General features: G+C 47.6%; 1 protein-coding gene across 1 annotated transcript in view; it reads left to right on the top strand.

Moving 5' to 3' along the window:
- LOC124048254 (unconventional myosin-Id-like) overlaps positions 1–18125 on the top strand; it is a 134322-nt gene that overhangs the window by 60610 nt on the left and 55587 nt on the right. Inside the window, exons 12-15 of the mRNA XM_046368855.1 lie at positions 12260–12330; positions 13215–13289; positions 17905–17943; positions 18028–18121. Coding sequence (XP_046224811.1) covers positions 12260–12330; positions 13215–13289; positions 17905–17943; positions 18028–18121 — 279 coding nt within the window. The remainder of the gene's footprint in view (positions 1–12259; positions 12331–13214; positions 13290–17904; positions 17944–18027; positions 18122–18125) is intronic.

Below are 18125 nucleotides of genomic sequence, written 5' to 3'. Positions count from 1 at the left end.
TGCGCGCGTGCGTGCGTGTGTGTGTGCGACCGTGCGTGCGTGCGTGCGTGTGTGTGCGTGCGTGTGTGCGTGCGCGTGTGTGCGTCAGAGGCAGCGGCAGCGCCAGGCCATCGTTAAGTGATTACCCTAGCATACACCATGTGATGCTAATAGCATGGGCCTGCTGTTCAAGGCTGTAGGGTGTTTACAACACAAGCACTGGAGAGGCAGGAAGGAAGGATGTCTAGAGTGCTCTCATTCACGTCTGGGAGAAAGCGAGAAAGCTTCGCAAGTTCTCCGGTTCCAACGCAATGTCTTTTTTTTACCTCTCAATGCATCATACTCTTGATATCACGTTTGAACTCGTCCTAGAAGTGGGTGCCTAGTTTATCCACGGAGGGTCCAAAACATTAAGAACACCTGCTCTTTCCATGACATAGACTGACCAGGTGAATCCAGGTGAAAGCTATGATCCCTTTATAGATGTCACCTGTTAAATCCACTCCAATCAGGGGAGGAGGCAGGTTAAAGATGGATTTTTAAGCCTTGAGACAATTGAGTATGGATTGTGCCATTCAGAGGGTGAACGGTCAAGATAGAAGATTTAAGTGCCTTTGAACGGTGTATGGTAGTAGGTGCCAGTTGTGTCAAGAGCTTCAACGCTGCTGGGTTTCTAACGATCACCAGTTTCCCGTGTGTATCAATAATGGTCCACCACCCAAAGGACATCCAGCCAACCTGACATAACTGTGGGAAGCATTGAAGTCAACATGGGCCAGCATCCCTGTGGAACACTTTCAACACCTTGTAGAGTCCATGTCCTGACGAATTGAGGCTGTTCTGAGGGCAAAATGGTATTGCTACTCAATACTAGGAAGGTGTTCCCAATGTTTGGTACACTCAGTGTCTGTCTGTTTCTGTTTTTAATAAGTCATCATCTGCAGTCTAGAGAGGTTATGTAGTGAGAGAGTAAATACCATGACAGCTGCACCGTCCATCTCCCTGTGTCCTGATTGGCTCCTGTGGTGAGTGATTGACCGGTTTGGATCCAGTCAGTCGGCCCGCCTGGCGTGTTTATCCGACAGGTGCCAGCTTAGTCAGCGGGGGGGGCACAGGTGGTGAACAGGATGGCGGCGGAGGTGGCAGAGGAGAGGAGAGATGCTGGAGGGAGGGCGAAATTTGGGCAGGAGGACGAGGGACAGCAGGTGTTGGGGTGATCAGAAGGGGTCTCTGCCATAAAGCTGTTCACTGGTGAATGTGGAACTAAAAGATGCAAAAGGCAAGGGAACTTATGCCAATGATTACAGTCCGTGTACACATGACTGTGTAAATAGGCACAATATACTTGTTCAAAACCTGTTTTGGATCCACCTGATGTGTTATATGTTCTATGTGTCCTATATCTACCTGTGAAGAACCCAATATCCCCCCCTGCCCATAACACTACCTCCGTCTTCTCTCTCCGTTCTGTACCAGTCGAAAGGTGTTCTGCTGTATCCCCTCTCGCTCTGTCTCCCCTCATACCCTCTTTGTTCCACCTCGCGTATCTCTGTCCTTTTCTCACCCCCTTTACTTTCCATTGTTTTGTCCCTCTCTCTCTTTATTTTCTACCTCTCTCTAAACCTTCTGTTGTATCCCCCCCCCCCCCTCTTTCTCATCTGATATACAGTAGGCGTTAGGCTGGATAAAGAGTGACAGACACAGAGAAAGAGAGAGAGAGAGAGAGAGTGAGAGAGAGGTGGTAATAGTATAGCTGGCAGTGTGCGTGGGGGGGGGGACTTATTGTGATAGATGAGGACAAGGTGGCTTCCAGCAGCCTCCGTCTGTCTGTCTGGCTAGATGGCTGTATGTCCAGCTGCCAGGTTGGCTGGCGGTACTGGCCTGTAAAGAGCATGGGGCCCTTCATGGATCAATTCCCTATCACAGCTCCACTGAAGAATTTCTGCTATGGAAAACATGTTACATTTTCAATGCTTTGAATAGGAACTTGAATGCGGTCACACAGAGATGTGTATACTTTCCTCCACAGGTTGCTGCCTGTGAGTTGTTCTCTCGTTAACAACATCCTCACTCCCATCTACAGGGACTTTCTCTTCTTCCTTTGGTGTGTGTGAGCTCTCCGCTCAATGACTCAGGCTCTCTATACTCTCTCTGCTTGATAACTCAGGCTCTCTATTCTCTCTCCCCTCGATGACTCAGGCACTCAGGCTCTCTATTTTCTCTCTGCTCGATGACTCATGCACTCAGGCTCTTTATTCTCTCTCTGCTCGATGACTCAGGCAATCTATTCTCTCTCTGCTCGGTGACTCAGGCAATCTATTCTCTCTCTGCTCATTGACACAGGCACTCAGGCTCTCTATTCTCTCTCCGCTCGATGACTAAGGCTCTCTATTCTCTCTCTGCTCATTGACACAGGCACTCAGGCTCTCTATTTTCTCTCTGTTCGTTGACTCAGGCTCTCTATTCTCTCTCTGCTCATTGACACAGGCACTCAGGCTCTCTATTTTCTCTCTGTTCGATGACTCAGGCTCTCTATTCTTTCTACGCTTGATGACTCAGGCTCTCTATTCTTTCTACGCTTGATGACTCAGGCTCTCTATTCTTTCTACGCTTGATGACTCAGGCTCTCTATTCTTTCTACGCTTGATGACTCAGGCACTCAGGCTCTCTATTCTCTTTCTGCTCGGTGACTCAGGCTATCTATTCTTTCTATGCTTGATGACTCAGGCACTCAGGCTCTCTATTCTCTTTCTGCTCGGTGACTCAGGCTATCTATTCTCTCTCTGCTCATTGACACAGGCACTCAGGCTCTCTATTCTCTCTCTGCTCATTGACACAGGCACTCAGGCTCTCTATTCTCTCTCCGCTCGATGACTAAGGCTCTCTATTCTCTCTCTGCTCATTGACACAGGCACTCAGGCTCTCTATTTTCTCTCTGTTCGTTGACTCAGGCTCTCTATTCTCTCTCTGCTCATTGACACAGGCACTCAGGCTCTCTATTTTCTCTCTGTTCGATGACTCAGGCTCTCTATTCTTTCTACGCTTGATGTATCAGGCACTCAGGCTCTCTATTCTCTTTCTGCTCGGTGACTCAGGCTATCTATTCTCTCTCTGCTCATTGACACAGGCACTCAGGCTCTCTATTCTCTCTCCGCTCGATGACTAAGGCTCTCTATTCTCTCTCTGCTCATTGACACAGGCACTCAGGCTCTCTATTCTCTCTCTGCTCATTGACACAGGCACTCAGGCTCTCTATTCTCTCTCTGCTCATTGACACAGGCACTCAGGCTCTCTATTCTCTCTCTGCTCATTGACACAGGCACTCAGGCTCTCTATTCTCTCTCTGCTCATTGACACAGGCACTCAGGCTCTCTATTCTCTCTCTGCTCATTGACACAGGCACTCAGGCTCTCTATTCTCTCTCTGCTCATTGACACAGGCACTCAGGCTCTCTATTCTCTCTCTGCTCATTGACACAGGCACTCAGGCTCTCTATTCTCTCTCTGCTCATTGACACAGGCACTCAGGCTCTCTATTCTCTCTCTGCTCATTGACACAGGCACTCAGGCTCTCTATTCTCTCTCTGCTCATTGACACAGGCACTCAGGCTCTCTATTTTCTCTCTGTTCGATGACTAAAAGCTCTTTGCATTTACATTTACATTTAAGTCATTTAGCAGATGCTCTTATCCAGAGCGACTTACAAATTGGTGCATTCACCTTATGACATCCAGTGGAACAGTCACTTTACAATAGTGCATCTAAATCTTAAAGGGGGGTGAGAAGGATTACTTATCCTATCCTAGGTATTCCTTAAAGAGGTGGGGTTTCAGGTGTCTCCGGAAGGTGGTGATTGACTCCGCTGTCCTGGCGTCGTGAGGGAGTTTGTTCCACCATTGGGGGGCCAGAGCAGCGAACAGTTTTGACTGGGCTGAGCGGGAACTGTACTTCCTCAGTGGTAGGGAGGCGAGCAGGCCAGAGGTGGATGAACGCAGTGCCCTTGTTTGGGTGTAGGTGCCGTTCCCCTCACAGCTCCGTAGGCAAGCACCATGGTCTTGTAGCGGATGCGAGCTTCAACTGGAAGCCAGTGGAGAGAGCGGAGGAGCGGGGTGACGTGAGAGAACGTGAGAGAACTTGGGAAGGTTGAACACCAGACGGGCTGACGGGCTGCGGCGTTCTGGATGAGTTGTAGGGGTTTAATGGCACAGGCAGGGAGCCCAGCCAACAGCGAGTTGCAGTAATCCAGACGGGAGATGACAAGTGCCTGGATTAGGACCTGCGCCGCTTCCTGTGTGAGACAGGGTCGTACTCTGCGGATGTTGTAGAGCATGAACCTACAGGAACGGGCCACTGCCTTGATGTTAGTTGAGAACGACAGGGTGTTGTCCAGGATCACGCCAAGGTTCTTAGCGCTCTGGGAGGAGGACACAATGGAGTTGTCAACCGTGATGGCGAGATCATGGAACGGGCAGTCCTTCCCCGGGAGGAAGAGCAGCTCCGTCTTGCCGAGGTTCAGCTTGAGGTGGTGATCCGTCATCCACACTGATATGTCTGCCAGACATGCAGAGATGCGATTCGCCACCTGGTCATCAGAAGGGGGAAAGGAGAAGATTAATTGTGTGTCGTCTGCATAGCTATGATAGGAGAGACCATGTGAGGTTATGACAGAGCCAAGTGACTTGGTGTATAGCGAGAATAGGAGAGGGCCTAGAACAGAGCCCTGGGGGACACCAGTGGTGAGAGCGCGTCGTGAGGAGACAGATTCTCGCCACGCCACCTGGTAGGAGCGACCTGTCAGGTAGGACGCAATCCAAGCGTGGGCCGCGCCGGAGATGCCCAACTCGGAGAGGGTGGAGAGGAGGATCTGATGGTTCACAGTATCGAAGGCAGCCGATAGGTCTAGAAGGATGAGAGCAGAGGATAGACAGTTAGCTTTAGCAGTGCGGAGCGCCTCCGTGATACAGAGAAGAGCAGTCTCAGTTGAATGACTAGTCCTGAAACCTGACTGATTTGGATCAAGAAGGTCATTCAGAGAGAGATAGCGGGTGAGCTGGCCAAGGACGGCACGTTCAAGAGTTTTGGAGAGAAAAGAAAGAAGGGATACTGTTCTGTAGTTGTTGACATCGGAGGGATCGAGTGTAGGTTTTTTCAGAAGGGGTGCAACTCTCGCTCTCTTGAAGACGGAAGGGACGTAGCCAGCGGTCAGGGATGAGTTGATGAGCGAGGTGAGGTAAGGGAGAAGGTCTCCGGAAATGGTCTGGAGAAGAGAGGAGGGGATAGGGTCAAGCGGGCAGGTTGTTGGGCGGCCGGCCGTCACAAGATGCGAGATTTCATCTGGAGAGAGAGGGGAGAAAGAGGTCAGAGCACAGGGTAGGGCAGTGTGAGCAGAACCAGCGGTGTCGTTTGACTTAGCAAACGAGGATCGGATATCGTCGACCTTCTTTTCAAAATGGTTGACGAAGTCATCTGCAGAGAGGGAGGGGGAGGAGGATTCAGGAGGGAGGAGAAGGTGGCAAAGAGCTTCCTAGGGTTAGAGGCGGATGCTTGGAATTTAGAGTGGTAGAAAGTGACTTTAGCAGCAGAGACAGAGGAGGAAAATTTAGAGAGGAGGGAGTGAAAGGATGCCAGGTCCGCAGGGAGGCGAGTTTTCCTCCACTTCCGCTCGGCTGCCCGGAGCCCTGTTCTGTGAGCTCGCAATGAGTCGTCGAGCCACGGAGCGGGAGGGGAGGACCGAGCTGGCCTGGAGGATAGGGGACATAGAGAGTCAAAGGATGCAGAAAGGGAGGAGAGGAGGGTTGAGGAGGCAGAATCAGGAGATAGGTTGGAGAAGGTTTGAGCAGAGGGAAGAGATGATAGGATGGAAGAGGAGAGAGTAGCGGGGGAGAGAGAGCGAAGGTTGGGATGGCGCGATACCATCCGAGTAGGGGCAGTGTGGGAGGTGTTGGATGAGAGCGAGAGGGAAAAGGATACAAGGTAGTGGTCGGAGACTTGGAGGGGAGTTGCAATGAGGTTAGTGGAAGAACAGCATCTAGTAAAGATGAGGTCGAGCGTATTGCCTGCCTTGTGAGTAGGGGGGAGGGTGAGAGGGTGAGGTCAAAAGAGGAGAGGAGTGGAAAGAAGGAGGCAGAGAGGAATGAGTCAAAGGTAGACGTGGGGAGGTTAAAGTCGCCCAGAACTGTGAGAGGTGAGCCGTCCTCAGGAAAGGAGCTTATCAAGGCATCAAGCTCATTGATGAACTCTCCGAGGGAACCTGGAGGGCGATAAATGATAAGGATGTTAAGCTTGAAAGGGCTGGTAACTGTGACAGCATGGAATTCAAAGGAGGCGATAGACAGATGGGTAAGGGGAGAAAGAGAGAATGACCACTTGGGAGAGATGAGGATCCCGGTGCCACCACCCCGCTGACCAGAAGCTCTCGGGTGTGCGAGAACACGTGGGCGGACGAAGAGAGAGCAGTAGGAGTAGCAGTGTTGTCTGTGGTGATCCATGTTTCCGTCAGTGCCAAGAAGTCGAGGGACTGGAGGGAGGCATAGGCTGAGATGAACTCTGCCTTGTTGGCCGCAGATCGGCAGTTCCAGAGGCTACCGGAGACCTGGAACTCCACGTGGGTCGTGCGCGCAGGGACCACCAGATTAGGGTGGCCGCGGCCACGCGGTGTGGAGTGTTTTTATGGTCTGTGCAGAGAGGAGAGAACAGGGATAGACAGACACATAGTTGAAAGGCTACAGAAGAGGCTACGCTAATGCAAAGGAGATTGGAATGACAAATGGACTACACGTCTCGAATGTTCAGAAAGTTAAGCTTACGTAGCAAGAATCTTATTGACTAAAATGATTAAAATGATACAGTACTGCTGAAGTAGGCTAGCTGGCAGTGGCTGCGTTGTTGACTTTGTAGGCTAGCTGGCAGTGGCTGCGTTGTTCTATCTCCACTGGATGACTCAAGCTCTCTATTCTCTCTCTGTTCGATGACTCATTCACTCAGGCTCTTTATTCTCTCTCTGCTCATTGACACAGGCACTCAGGCTCTCTATTCTCTCTCTGTTCGATGACTCATTCACTCAGGCTCTTTATTCTCTCTCTGTTCGATGACTCAGGCACTCAGGCTCTTTGTTCTCTCCGCTGATGACTAAGGCTTTCTATTCTCTCTCTGCTCATTGACACAGGCACTCAGGCTCTCTATTTTCTCTCCGCTCGATGACTCAGGCTCTTTATTCTCTCTATGCTCGATGACTCAGGCACTCAGGCTCTTTGTTCACTCTCCGCTCGATGACTCAGGCTCTCTATTCTCTCTCTGTTCGATGACTCAGGCACTCAGGCTCTTTGTTCTCTCCGCTCGATGACTAAGGCTTTCTATTCTCTCTCTGCTCATTGACACAGGCACTCAGGCTCTCTATTTTCTCTCCGCTCGATGACTCAGGCTCTCTATTCTCTCTCTGTTCGATGACTCAGGCTCTCTATTCTCTCTCTGTTCGATGACTCAGGCACTCAGGCTCTTTGTTCTCTCCGCTCGATGACTCAGGCTCTCTATTCTCTCTCTGTTCGATGACTCAGGCACTCAGGCTCTTTGTTCTCTCCGCTCGATGACTAAGGCTTTCTATTCTCTCTCTGCTCATTGACACAGGCACTCAGGCTCTCTATTTTCTCTCCGCTCGATGACTCAGGCTCTCTATTCTCTCTCTGTTCGATGACTCAGGCTCTCTATTCTCTCTGTTCGATACTCAGGCTCTTTGTTCTCTCCGCTCGATGACTAAGGCTTTCTATTCTCTCTCTGCTCATTGACACAGGCACTCAGGCTCTCTATTTTCTCTCCGCTCGATGACTCAGGCTCTCTATTCTCTCTCTGTTCGATGACTCAGGCTCTCTATTCTCTCTCTGTTCGATGACTCAGGCTCTCTATTCTCTCTCTGTTCGATGACTCAGGCACTCAGGCTCTTTGTTCACTCTCCGCTCGATGACTAAGGCTCTCTATTCTCTCTATGCTCGATAACTCAGGCTCTCTATTCTCTCTCTACTCGATGACTCAGGATCTCTATTCTTTCGCCGCTCGATGACTCAGGCACTCAGGCTCTCTATTCTCTCTCCAATTGATGACTCAGGCTCTCTATTCTCTCTCTGTTCGATGACTCAGGCTCTCTATTCTCTCTCTGCTCGATGACTTAGGCTCTCTATTCTCTCTCCTCGATGACTCAGGCTCTCTATTCTCTCTCTGCTCGATGACTTAGGCTTTCTATTCTTTCTACGCTTGATGACTCAGGCACTCAGGCTCTCTATTCTCTCTCCTCTCGATGACTCAGGCTCTCTATTCTCTTTCTGCTCGATGACTAAAGCTCTCTATTCTCTCTCTGCTCATTGACACAGGCACTCAGGCTCTCTATTCTCTCTCTGCTCCTCCAAACGTCCTGGCGGTCCCTGTTTTATATAGCAGTGTCTGTCCCAATGGCTTATTGGAGGTTCTCTAATCTATTGCTGTGTGCAAATCATTTCTGCCTTGTGTTTTAATGGGACTATTCTCTCTCCGCTTGATGACTCAGGCACACTCTCTCTCTCTGTGTGAGATAATATGTTACATAGGGGTTGATATTATTTTTGAATGACCACCACTTCCTCTGTCCTCCATACATACAACATATGTAAGGTCACTCAGTCAAGTATTGAATTCAATCACAGATTAAACTACAAACACCAGGGAGCTTTTCGAAAGCCTCATGAAGAAGGGCAGTGATTTGTAGATGGGTAGTAATAACAAATCAGACATTGAATATCTCTTTTAAGCATGGTCACATTAATAGTTATGCTGTGGATGATGTATTAAACCACCCAGACACAACATAGAAACAGGAGAGGGAGAGGAATTCACCTTTCAGCAGGACAATATCCTCCAACAAAAAGCCAAATCTACACTAGTTGCTTACTAAGAAGACAGTGAAAGTTCCTGAGTGGCCAAGTTACCGTTTTGAATTAAATCTGCTTGAAAATCTATGGCAAGACTTGAAAATGGCTGTTTGGCTATGATCCCCAACACTTTGACAGAGCTTGAAGACTTTTGAAAATAATAATAATGGAAAATATTTCACAATCCAGGTGTGCAAATCTTAGAGACTCACCCAAGAAGACTCCCAGCTTTTAATTGCTGCCAAAGCTGTTCCTAATATGTATGGACTCAGGGTGTTAAACACTTATCTATTCAAGATATATTAGTGTTTTATTTTTCAATACAACAAATACAAAAAATATCAGAGTATTTTGTGTAGATCGTTGATAAAAAAATGACAATTAAATCCATTTTAATCCCACTTTGTAACACAATACATATGTGAAGAAGTCCAAGGGGGGTGAATACTTATGAAACCCACGGTATAATGCTACTCCCACCATGCCACAGGGCTGCCTAGGGCGTCCTCTCCCTGTCACCAGACACACTAGCTACTCTACAGTAGCACACCAATATCCCACTGACGCAGTCACACACATCAACACACAGATGTGCAAACATGGATGGATGGATGTACAGTGCCTTGCGAAAGTATTCGGCCCCCTTGAACTTTGCGACCTTTTGCCACATTTCAGGCTTCAAACATAAAGATATAAAACTGTATTTTTTTGTGAAGAATCAACAGCAAGTGGGACACAATCATGAAGTGGAACGACATTTATTGGATATTTCAAACTTTTTTAACAAATCAAAAACTGAAAAATTGGGCGTGCAAAATTATTCAGCCCCTTTACTTTCAGTGCAGCAAACTCTCTCCAGAAGTTCAGTGAGGATCTCTGAATGATCCAATGTTGACCTAAATGACTAATGATGATAAATACAATCCACCTGTGTGTAATCAAGTCTCCGTATAAATGCACCTGCACTGTGATAGTCTCAGAGGTCCGTTAAAAGCGCAGAGAGCATCATGAAGAACAAGGAACACACCAGGCAGGTCCGAGATACTGTTGTGAAGAAGTTTAAAGCCGGATTTGGTTACAAAAAGATTTCCCAAGCTTTAAACATCCCAAGGAGCACTGTGCAAGCGATAATATTGAAATGGAAGGAGTATCAGACCACTGCAAATCTACCAAGACCTGGCCGTCCCTCTAAACTTTCAGCTCATACAAGGAGAAGACTGATCAGAGATGCAGCCAAGAGGACCATGATCACTCTGGATGAACTGCAGAGATCTACAGCTGAGGTGGGAGACTCTGTCCATAGGACAACAATCAGTTGTATATTGCACAAATCTGGCCTTTATGGAAGAGTGGCAAGAAGAAAGGCATTTCTTAAAGATATCCATAAAAAGTGTCATTTAAATTTTGCCACAAGCCACCTGGGAGACACACCAAACATGTGGAAGAAGGTGCTCTGGTCAGATGAAACCAAAATGGAACTTTTTGGCAACAATGCAAAACGTTGTGTTTGGCGTAAAAGCAACACAGCTCATCACCCTGAACACATCATCCCCACTGTCAAACATGGTGGTGGCAGCATCATGGTTTGGGCCTGCTTTTCTTCAGCAGGGACAGGGAAGATGGTTAAAATTGATGGGAAGATGGATGGAGCCAAATACAGGACCATTCTGGAAGAAGACCTGATGGAGTCTGCAAAAGACCTGAGACTGGGACGGAGATTTGTCTTCCAACAAGACAATGATCCAAAACATAAAGCAAAATCTACAATGGAATGGTTCAAAAATAAACATATCCAGGTGTTAGAATGGCCAAGTCAAAGTCCAGACCTGAATCCAATCGAGAATCTATGGAAAGAACTGAAAACTGCTGTTCACAAATGCTCTCCATCCAACCTCACTGAGCTCGAGCTGTTTTGCAAGGAGGAATGGGAAGAAAATTCAGTCTCTCGATGTGCAAAACTGATAGAGACATACCCCAAGCGACTTACAGCTGTAATTGCAGCAAAAGGTGGCGCTACAAAGTATTAACTTAAGGGGGCTGAATAATTTTGCACGCCCAATCTTTCAGTTTTTGATTTGTTAAAAAAGTTTGAAATATCCAATAAATGTCGTTCCACTTCATGATTGTGTCCCACTTGTTGTTGATTCTTCACAAAAAAATACAGTTTTATATCTTTATGTTTGAAGCCTGAAATGTGGCAAAAGGTCGCAAAGTTCAAGGGGGCCGAATACTTTCGCAAGGCACTGTATATATAGACACACACAAACAGGTACACACACACATACACACACATACACACACAGGCTCATTACAGAGTTTGCAGAGGACTGCGGCAGACCTCTCTGCCTTTCCTGTCACGCTACGTTTCTCTCCTCACTGCACTCCACCACTGGCCTACAAACAGCCATCCACATGAGTTCCTGTAGCACCACTGGCCTACAAACAGCCATCCACATGAGTTCCTGTAGCACCACTGGCCTACATACAGCCATCCACATGAGTTCCTGTAGCACCACTGGCCTACAAACAGCCATCCACATGAGTTCCTGTAGCACCACTGGCCTACATACAGCCATCCACATGAGTTCCTGTAGCACCACTGGCCTACATACAGCCATCCACATGAGTTCCTGTAGCACCACTGGCCTACAAACAGCCATCCACATGAGTTCCTGTAGCACCACTGGCCTACATACAGCCATCCACATGAGTTCCTGTAGCACCACTGGCCTACAAACAGCCATCCACATGAGTTCCTGTAGCACCACTGGCCTACATACAGCCATCCACACGAGTTCCTATAGCACCACTGGCCTACAAACAGCCATCCACATGAGTTCCTGTAGCACCACTGGCCTACATACAGCCATCCACACGAGTTCCTGCGGCAACACTGGCCTACATACAGCCATCCACACGAGTTCCTGCGGCAACACTGGCCTACATACAGCCATCCACATGAGTTCCTGCGGCAACACTGGCCTACATACAGCCATCCACATGAGTTCCTGTAGCACCACTGGCCTACATACAGCCATCCACACGAGTTCCTGCAGCACCACACACAGCTCATTCATATTTCATGTGCACAGATTTCCTCTCTCTCTCATCTGGGGATGTTGCTTCTGTCGCTCTCTAATGGTGCACACTATGTTATATCTGGGGAAGCAACTTTCCCATAAGGAAAAACTGAGCATAGCACATATGAAAACAGGTATCCTTGATATTACAGAGTATATTGCCCCATCTTTTTAGCTCCTCTGCACGGGAGCTATTAGGTTACATGTCCCCACTTCCCCCGGGTTGTGTTACTCAATTTCTCTTTCTTTCTCCCTCTCTCTCTTTCTCTGTCTCTCTCTCTCTTTATTTATCTCTCTCCATCCTCAGCTCTCCCCGACAGACAAGAGTTTGGAGTTTGACAGAGATTTCCGTGTCCGGCACTATGCAGGGAATGTGGTGTAAGTAGCCACTGCGGTGGTGTACTGTATGGAACCACTCTCGGCTAAAAGTCACCGTGGCGGCAGTAGGGAGTTCACTGTGTTCCTCTTAATACCCTAATCGGTACAACAGCGTGAGATCATCCAACACTAGCAACCAAATCACACGCTTTGTGTGCTACAGTGTGTCAACCATCCTCAGTGCCTGCTTGCCTGTCCAGCAACGCAGCTCTAGCTAACTCCCCATAGTTAACATATCATATGGCTTTAAAGATGAGACCGTTGTAATAACCATGTACTCTGCCTCCTGCAGTGTAGCCTAATTGGTTCAGGGAGCACTCAAACTTCAGACTCTCTGCATCCCAAATGGCACCCTATTCCCTAGATAGTGCACTACCTTTGACCAGGGCCCATACTGTAGGTCTCTGGTCAATGGGTTCTGGCCAAAAGGAGTGCACTATATAGGGAATAGGGTGCTATTTGAGATGCAAGCTGATACTGTAGAGTAAGGGGTGTAATGGGCCAGTTTCCCCTGGGTCTTACTGAGTAACACAGATGGCTCCTACTCTTCCACTGTCTCAGACTGGAAACAGAGGATTTGTTCTCTAATTCTTCTGGGATTCATCCATTTTAATCGTTTCTGAGTAGGGTTTAGGAGACGCTGTTGTCATTTGTAAGCACCGTCTTCGGTGATGCAAGTTTTAAGACGGTCTTAGTGTCAGGAAAAGATGATCAAGAGGTTTGTGTGTGTGTGTGTGTGTGTGTGTGTGTGTGTGTGTGTGTGTGTGTGTGTGTGTGTGTGTGTGTGTGTGTGTGTGTGTGTGTGTGTGTGTGTGTGTGTGTGTGTGTGTGTGTGTGTGTGTGTGTGTGTGTGTGTGTGTGTGTGCACTTTTGTATTTGCACAGGTACTCGGTGGTTGGCTTCATCGACAAGAACAAGGACACTCTCTTCCAGGACTTCAAAAGGCTACTGTACAACAGGTGAGACTCAACACACACCTGCTTACCCCTCTCCTCTCCTCCTCCTCCTATAAAAAAAAAAAAAAAAAAAAGACCGGGGTTATTCCCCTCACATGACACCGCAGTAGCCTTCAATTAACAGAACAACAGCACCTACAATGATGAACTGATAAACAATCTTCTCCTGTCTCTTTTCCTCTCGTCCTCTATCTTTTAATTTATTTATTTTATTTCACCTTTATTTAACCAGGAAGGCAAGTTGAGAACAAGTTCTCATTTACAAGTGCGACCTGGCCAAGATAAAACAAAGCAGTTCGGCACATACAACAACACAGAGTTACACATGGAGTAAAACAAACATACAGTCAATAATACAGTAGAAAAATAAGTCTATATACAATGTGAGCAAATGAGGTGAGATAAGGGAGGTAAAGGCAAAACAAAGGCCATGGTGGCAAAGTAAATACAATATAGCAAGTAAAACACTGGAATGGTAAATTTGCAGTGGAATAATGTGCAAAGTAGAGATTAGAAATAATGGGGTGCAAAAGAGCTAAATAAATAAATACAGTAGGGGGAGAGGTAGTTGTTTGGGCTAAATTATAGATGGGCTATGTACAGGTGAAGTAATCTGTGAGCTGCTCTGACAGCTGGTGCTTAAAGCTAGTGAGGGAGATTAGTGTTTCCAGTTTCAGAGATTTTTGTAGTTCTTTCCAGTCATTGGCAGCAGAGAACTGGAAGGAGATGCGGCCAAAGGAAGAATTGGTTTTGGGGGTGACCAGAGAGATATATCTGCTGGAGCGCATGCTACAGGTGGGTGCTGCTATGGTGACCAGGGAGCTGAGATAAGGGGGGACTTTACCAAGCAGGGTCTTGTAGATGACCTGGAGCCAGTGAGTTTAGCGATGAGTATGAAGCGAGGGCCAGCCAACGAGAGCGTACAGGTCGCAGTGGTGGGTAGTATATGGGGCTTTGGTGACAAAACGGATTGCACTGTGATAGACTGCATCCAATTTTTTGAGTAGGGTATTGGAGGCTATTTTGTAAATGACATCGCTGAAGTCGAGGATCGGTAGGATGGTCAGTTTTACAAGGGTATGTTTGGCAGCATGAATGAAGGATGCTTTGTTGCGAAATAGGAAGCCAATTCTAGATTTAACTTTGGATTGGATATGTTTGATGTGAGTCTGGAAGGAGAGTTTACAGTCTAACCAGACACCTAGGTATTTGTAGTTGTCCACATATTCTAAGTCAGAACCTTCCAGAGTAGTGATGTTGGACGGGCGGGCAGGTGCAGGCAGCGATCGGTTGAAGAGCATGCATTTAGTTTTACTTGTATTTAAGAGCAATTGGAGGCCACGGAAGGAGAGTTGTATGGCATTGAGGCTTGTCTGGAGGGTTGTTAACACAGTGTCCAAAGAAGGGCCAGAAGTATACAGAATGGTGTCGTCTGCGTAGAGGTGGATCAGAGACTCACCAGCAGCAAGAGCGACATCATTGCTGTATACAGAGAAGAGAGTCGGTCCAAGAATTGAACCCTGTGGCGGCCCCATAGAGACTGCCAGAGGCCCAGACAACAGGCCCTCCGATTTGACACACTGAACTCTATCAGAGAAGTAGTTGGTGAACCAGGCGAGGCAATCATTTGAGAAACCAAGGCTATCGAGTCTGCCGATGAGGATGTGGTGATTGACAGAGTTGAAAGCCTTGGCCAGGTCAATGAATACGGCTGCACAGTATTGTTTCTTATCGATGTCTGTTAAGATATCGTTTAGGTCCTTGTGCGTGGCTGAGGTGCACCCATGACCGGCTCTGAAACCAGATTGCATAGCGGAGAAGGTATGGTGGGATTCGAGATGGTCAGTAATCTGTTTGTTGGCTTGTCTTTCGAAGACCTTAGAAAGGCAGGGTAGGATAGAAATATGTCTGTAGCAGTTTGGGTCAAGAGTGTCCCCCCCCCGTTGAAGAGGGCGATGACCGCAGCTGCTTTCCAATCTTTGAGAATCTCAGATGACATAAAAGAGAGGTTGAACAAGCTAGTAATAGGGGTTGCAACAATTTTGGCAGATAATTTTAGAAAGAAAGGGTCCAGATTGTCTAGCCCGGCTGATTTGTAGGGGTCCAGATTTTTCAGCTCTTTCAGAACATCAGCTGACTAGATTTGGGAGAAGGAGAAATGGGGAAAGCTTGGGTAAGTTGTTGTGGGGGTGCAGTGCTGTTGACCGGGGTAGGGGAAGCCAGGTGGAAAGCATGGCCAGCCGTAGAAAAATGCTTATTGAAATTCTCAATTATAGTGGATTTATCAGTGGTGACAGTGTTTCCTATTCTCAGTGCTGTGGGCAGCTGGGAGGAGGTGTTCTTATTCTCCATGGACTTTACAGTGTCCCAGAACTTTTTGGTGGTTGTGTTGCAGGAAGCAAATTTATACTTGAAAAAGCTAGCCTTGGCTTTTCTAACTGCCTGTGTATATTGATTTCTAGTTTCCCTGAAAAGCTGCATATCACGGGGGCTGTTCGATGCTAATGCAGAACGCCATAGGATGTTTTTGTGTTGGTTAAGGGCAGTGAGGTCTGGAGAGAACCAAGGGCTATATCTGTTCCTGGTTCTACATTTCTTGAATGGGGTCTGCTTATTTAAGATGTTGAGGAAGGCATTTAAAATAAATAACCAGACATCCTCTACTGACGGGATGAGATCAATATCCTTCCAGGATACCCCGGCCAGGTCAATTAGAAAGGCCTGCTCGCTGAAGTGTTTCAGGGAGCGTTTGATAGTGATGAATGGAGGTCGTTTGACCGCTGACCCATTACAGATGCAGGCAATGAGGCAGTGATCGCTGAGATCTTGGTTGAAAACAGCAGACGTGTATTTAGAGGGCAGGTTGGTTAGGATGATATCTATGAGGGTGACTTTGGGGTGGTACCTGGTAGCTTCATTGATAATTTGTGTGAGATTGAGGGCATCAAGCTTAGATTGTAACATGGCTGGGGTGTTAAGCATGTTCCAGTTTAGGTCACCTAGCAGCACGAGATCTGAAGATAGATGGTGGCCAATCAGTTCACATATGGTGTCACAGCTGGAGCTCTGAGGAATATCATGATCTGCGCACGGTCTCTTCCCTTTGTCTTCCCACACCTGTTCCTCATCCTTTCCCCTGATTAGAGTCCCTATTTCTTCCTTTGTGGTCTGGGGCAACGGTGAGAGACTTGTTTTTAGAGAGGTGGATTTTTAAGAGTAGAAGTTCAAATTGTTTGGGTACAGACCTGGGTAGTAGGACAGAACTCTGCAGGCTATCTTTGCAGTAAATTGCAAAAGGCTATCTTTGCAGTAAATTGCCCCCTTTGGCCGTTCTATCTTGTCTGAAAATGTTGTAGTAAGGGATGGAGATTTCAGAATCCGGGTTAGCAGAGTGTGCTAAAGCAGTGAATTTAAAAAAACTTATGTTAACATGCATGAAACCAAGGCTATTACTGTTACAGAAGTCATCAAAAGAGAGCCCCTGGGGAATAGGAGTGGAGCTAGGCACTGCAGGGCCTGGATTCACCTCTCCATCACCAGAGGAACAGAGGAGGAGTAGGATAAGGGTACGGCTAAACGCTATGAGAACGTCCGGAACAGAGAGTAAAAGGAGACTTCTGGGGGCCATAAAATAGCTTCAAGGTATAATGTAAAGACAAAGGTATGGTAGGATGTGAATACAGTGGAGGTAAACCTAGGTATTGAGTGACAATGAGAGAGATATGGAAACATCATTGAAACCAAGTGATGTCATTGCATGTGTGGGTGGTGCAACTGAAAGGTTGGATAAGGTATAATGAGCAGGGCTAGAGGCTCTACAGTGAAATAAGCCAATAAACACTAACCAGAACAGCAATGGACAAGGCATATTGACATTAAGGAGAGGCATGCTTAGTCGAGTCATCATAAGGGTCCAGTGAGAAGTGAGGTTGGTTGGGGTAACGGCGATTCAGACAGCTAGCCGGGCCATCGGTAGCAAGCTGGCATAGGAGGGAGGTCTGTTTTTAGCCACCTCGTGCGTTTCCGTCAGTAGATTAGTGGGGTACCGTGTGGTAGAGGGGATCAATCCAATTGGCAAAATAGATATAGTTATTGTGACCCAAGATAAACTGTCCGATAGGCCTATTCAGATAGCAGCCAATAAGACAGCTAACGATTAGCGGGCCGCAGATGGGCGTTCAGGTAACGTCGCGACGGAGGTGCCAGTTGGATAACTCCCTCGGGCAGATAATGTCGGTAGTCCAGTCGTGAAGGCCCGGTGGGGCTCCGCATCGGCAGTAAAACGGGTCCGGATAGGTGATTGTAGCCCAGGAGTGGCTGATGGAACTTTTCAGCTGGCTCCGGAATAATTGATGTTTGCTCCAGGATCGACGTAAGCCAATAGTCACACGGATAGCAGCTAGCTAGCTGCGATATCCAGATGTAAATGTCCAGAGCTTGTGGTAGAAATTCGGGGATATGGAGAGAAAAAAAGGTCCGGTATGTTCTGGTCTGAGTCGCGTTGTACAAAACTGCCGATAGCTTTTCGCGCTAAAGGATAGCTGATGACCACAAACCGTGGTTAGCTGAATCTGTTCTGAATCTCTGAAGCTGAATCTCTGTTCCTCTCTCTCCGTAGCTCCAACCCAGTGCTGAAAGTGATGTGGCCGGAGGGCAAGCTTGATTTAGAATTCACCGTGTTTTTGCCTTCATCAGATGCTGCGTGTGAGCAGGTGTCTCTGTCAGCTACGGCCTGCGCCTGGCTGAAGATCACTGAGGTCACCAAACGACCCCTAACGGCCGCTACCATCTTTAAGAACTCCATGATCGCATTGGTGGAGAACCTGGCTTGCAAGGTGA

Source organism: Oncorhynchus gorbuscha, linkage group LG11 (genome assembly GCF_021184085.1).
Source record: "Oncorhynchus gorbuscha isolate QuinsamMale2020 ecotype Even-year linkage group LG11, OgorEven_v1.0, whole genome shotgun sequence".
Classification (NCBI taxonomy): domain Eukaryota; kingdom Metazoa; phylum Chordata; class Actinopteri; order Salmoniformes; family Salmonidae; genus Oncorhynchus; species Oncorhynchus gorbuscha.
Note: the sequence above shows the minus strand (reverse complement) of the source record. Positions and strands in the feature narration are given on the sequence as shown.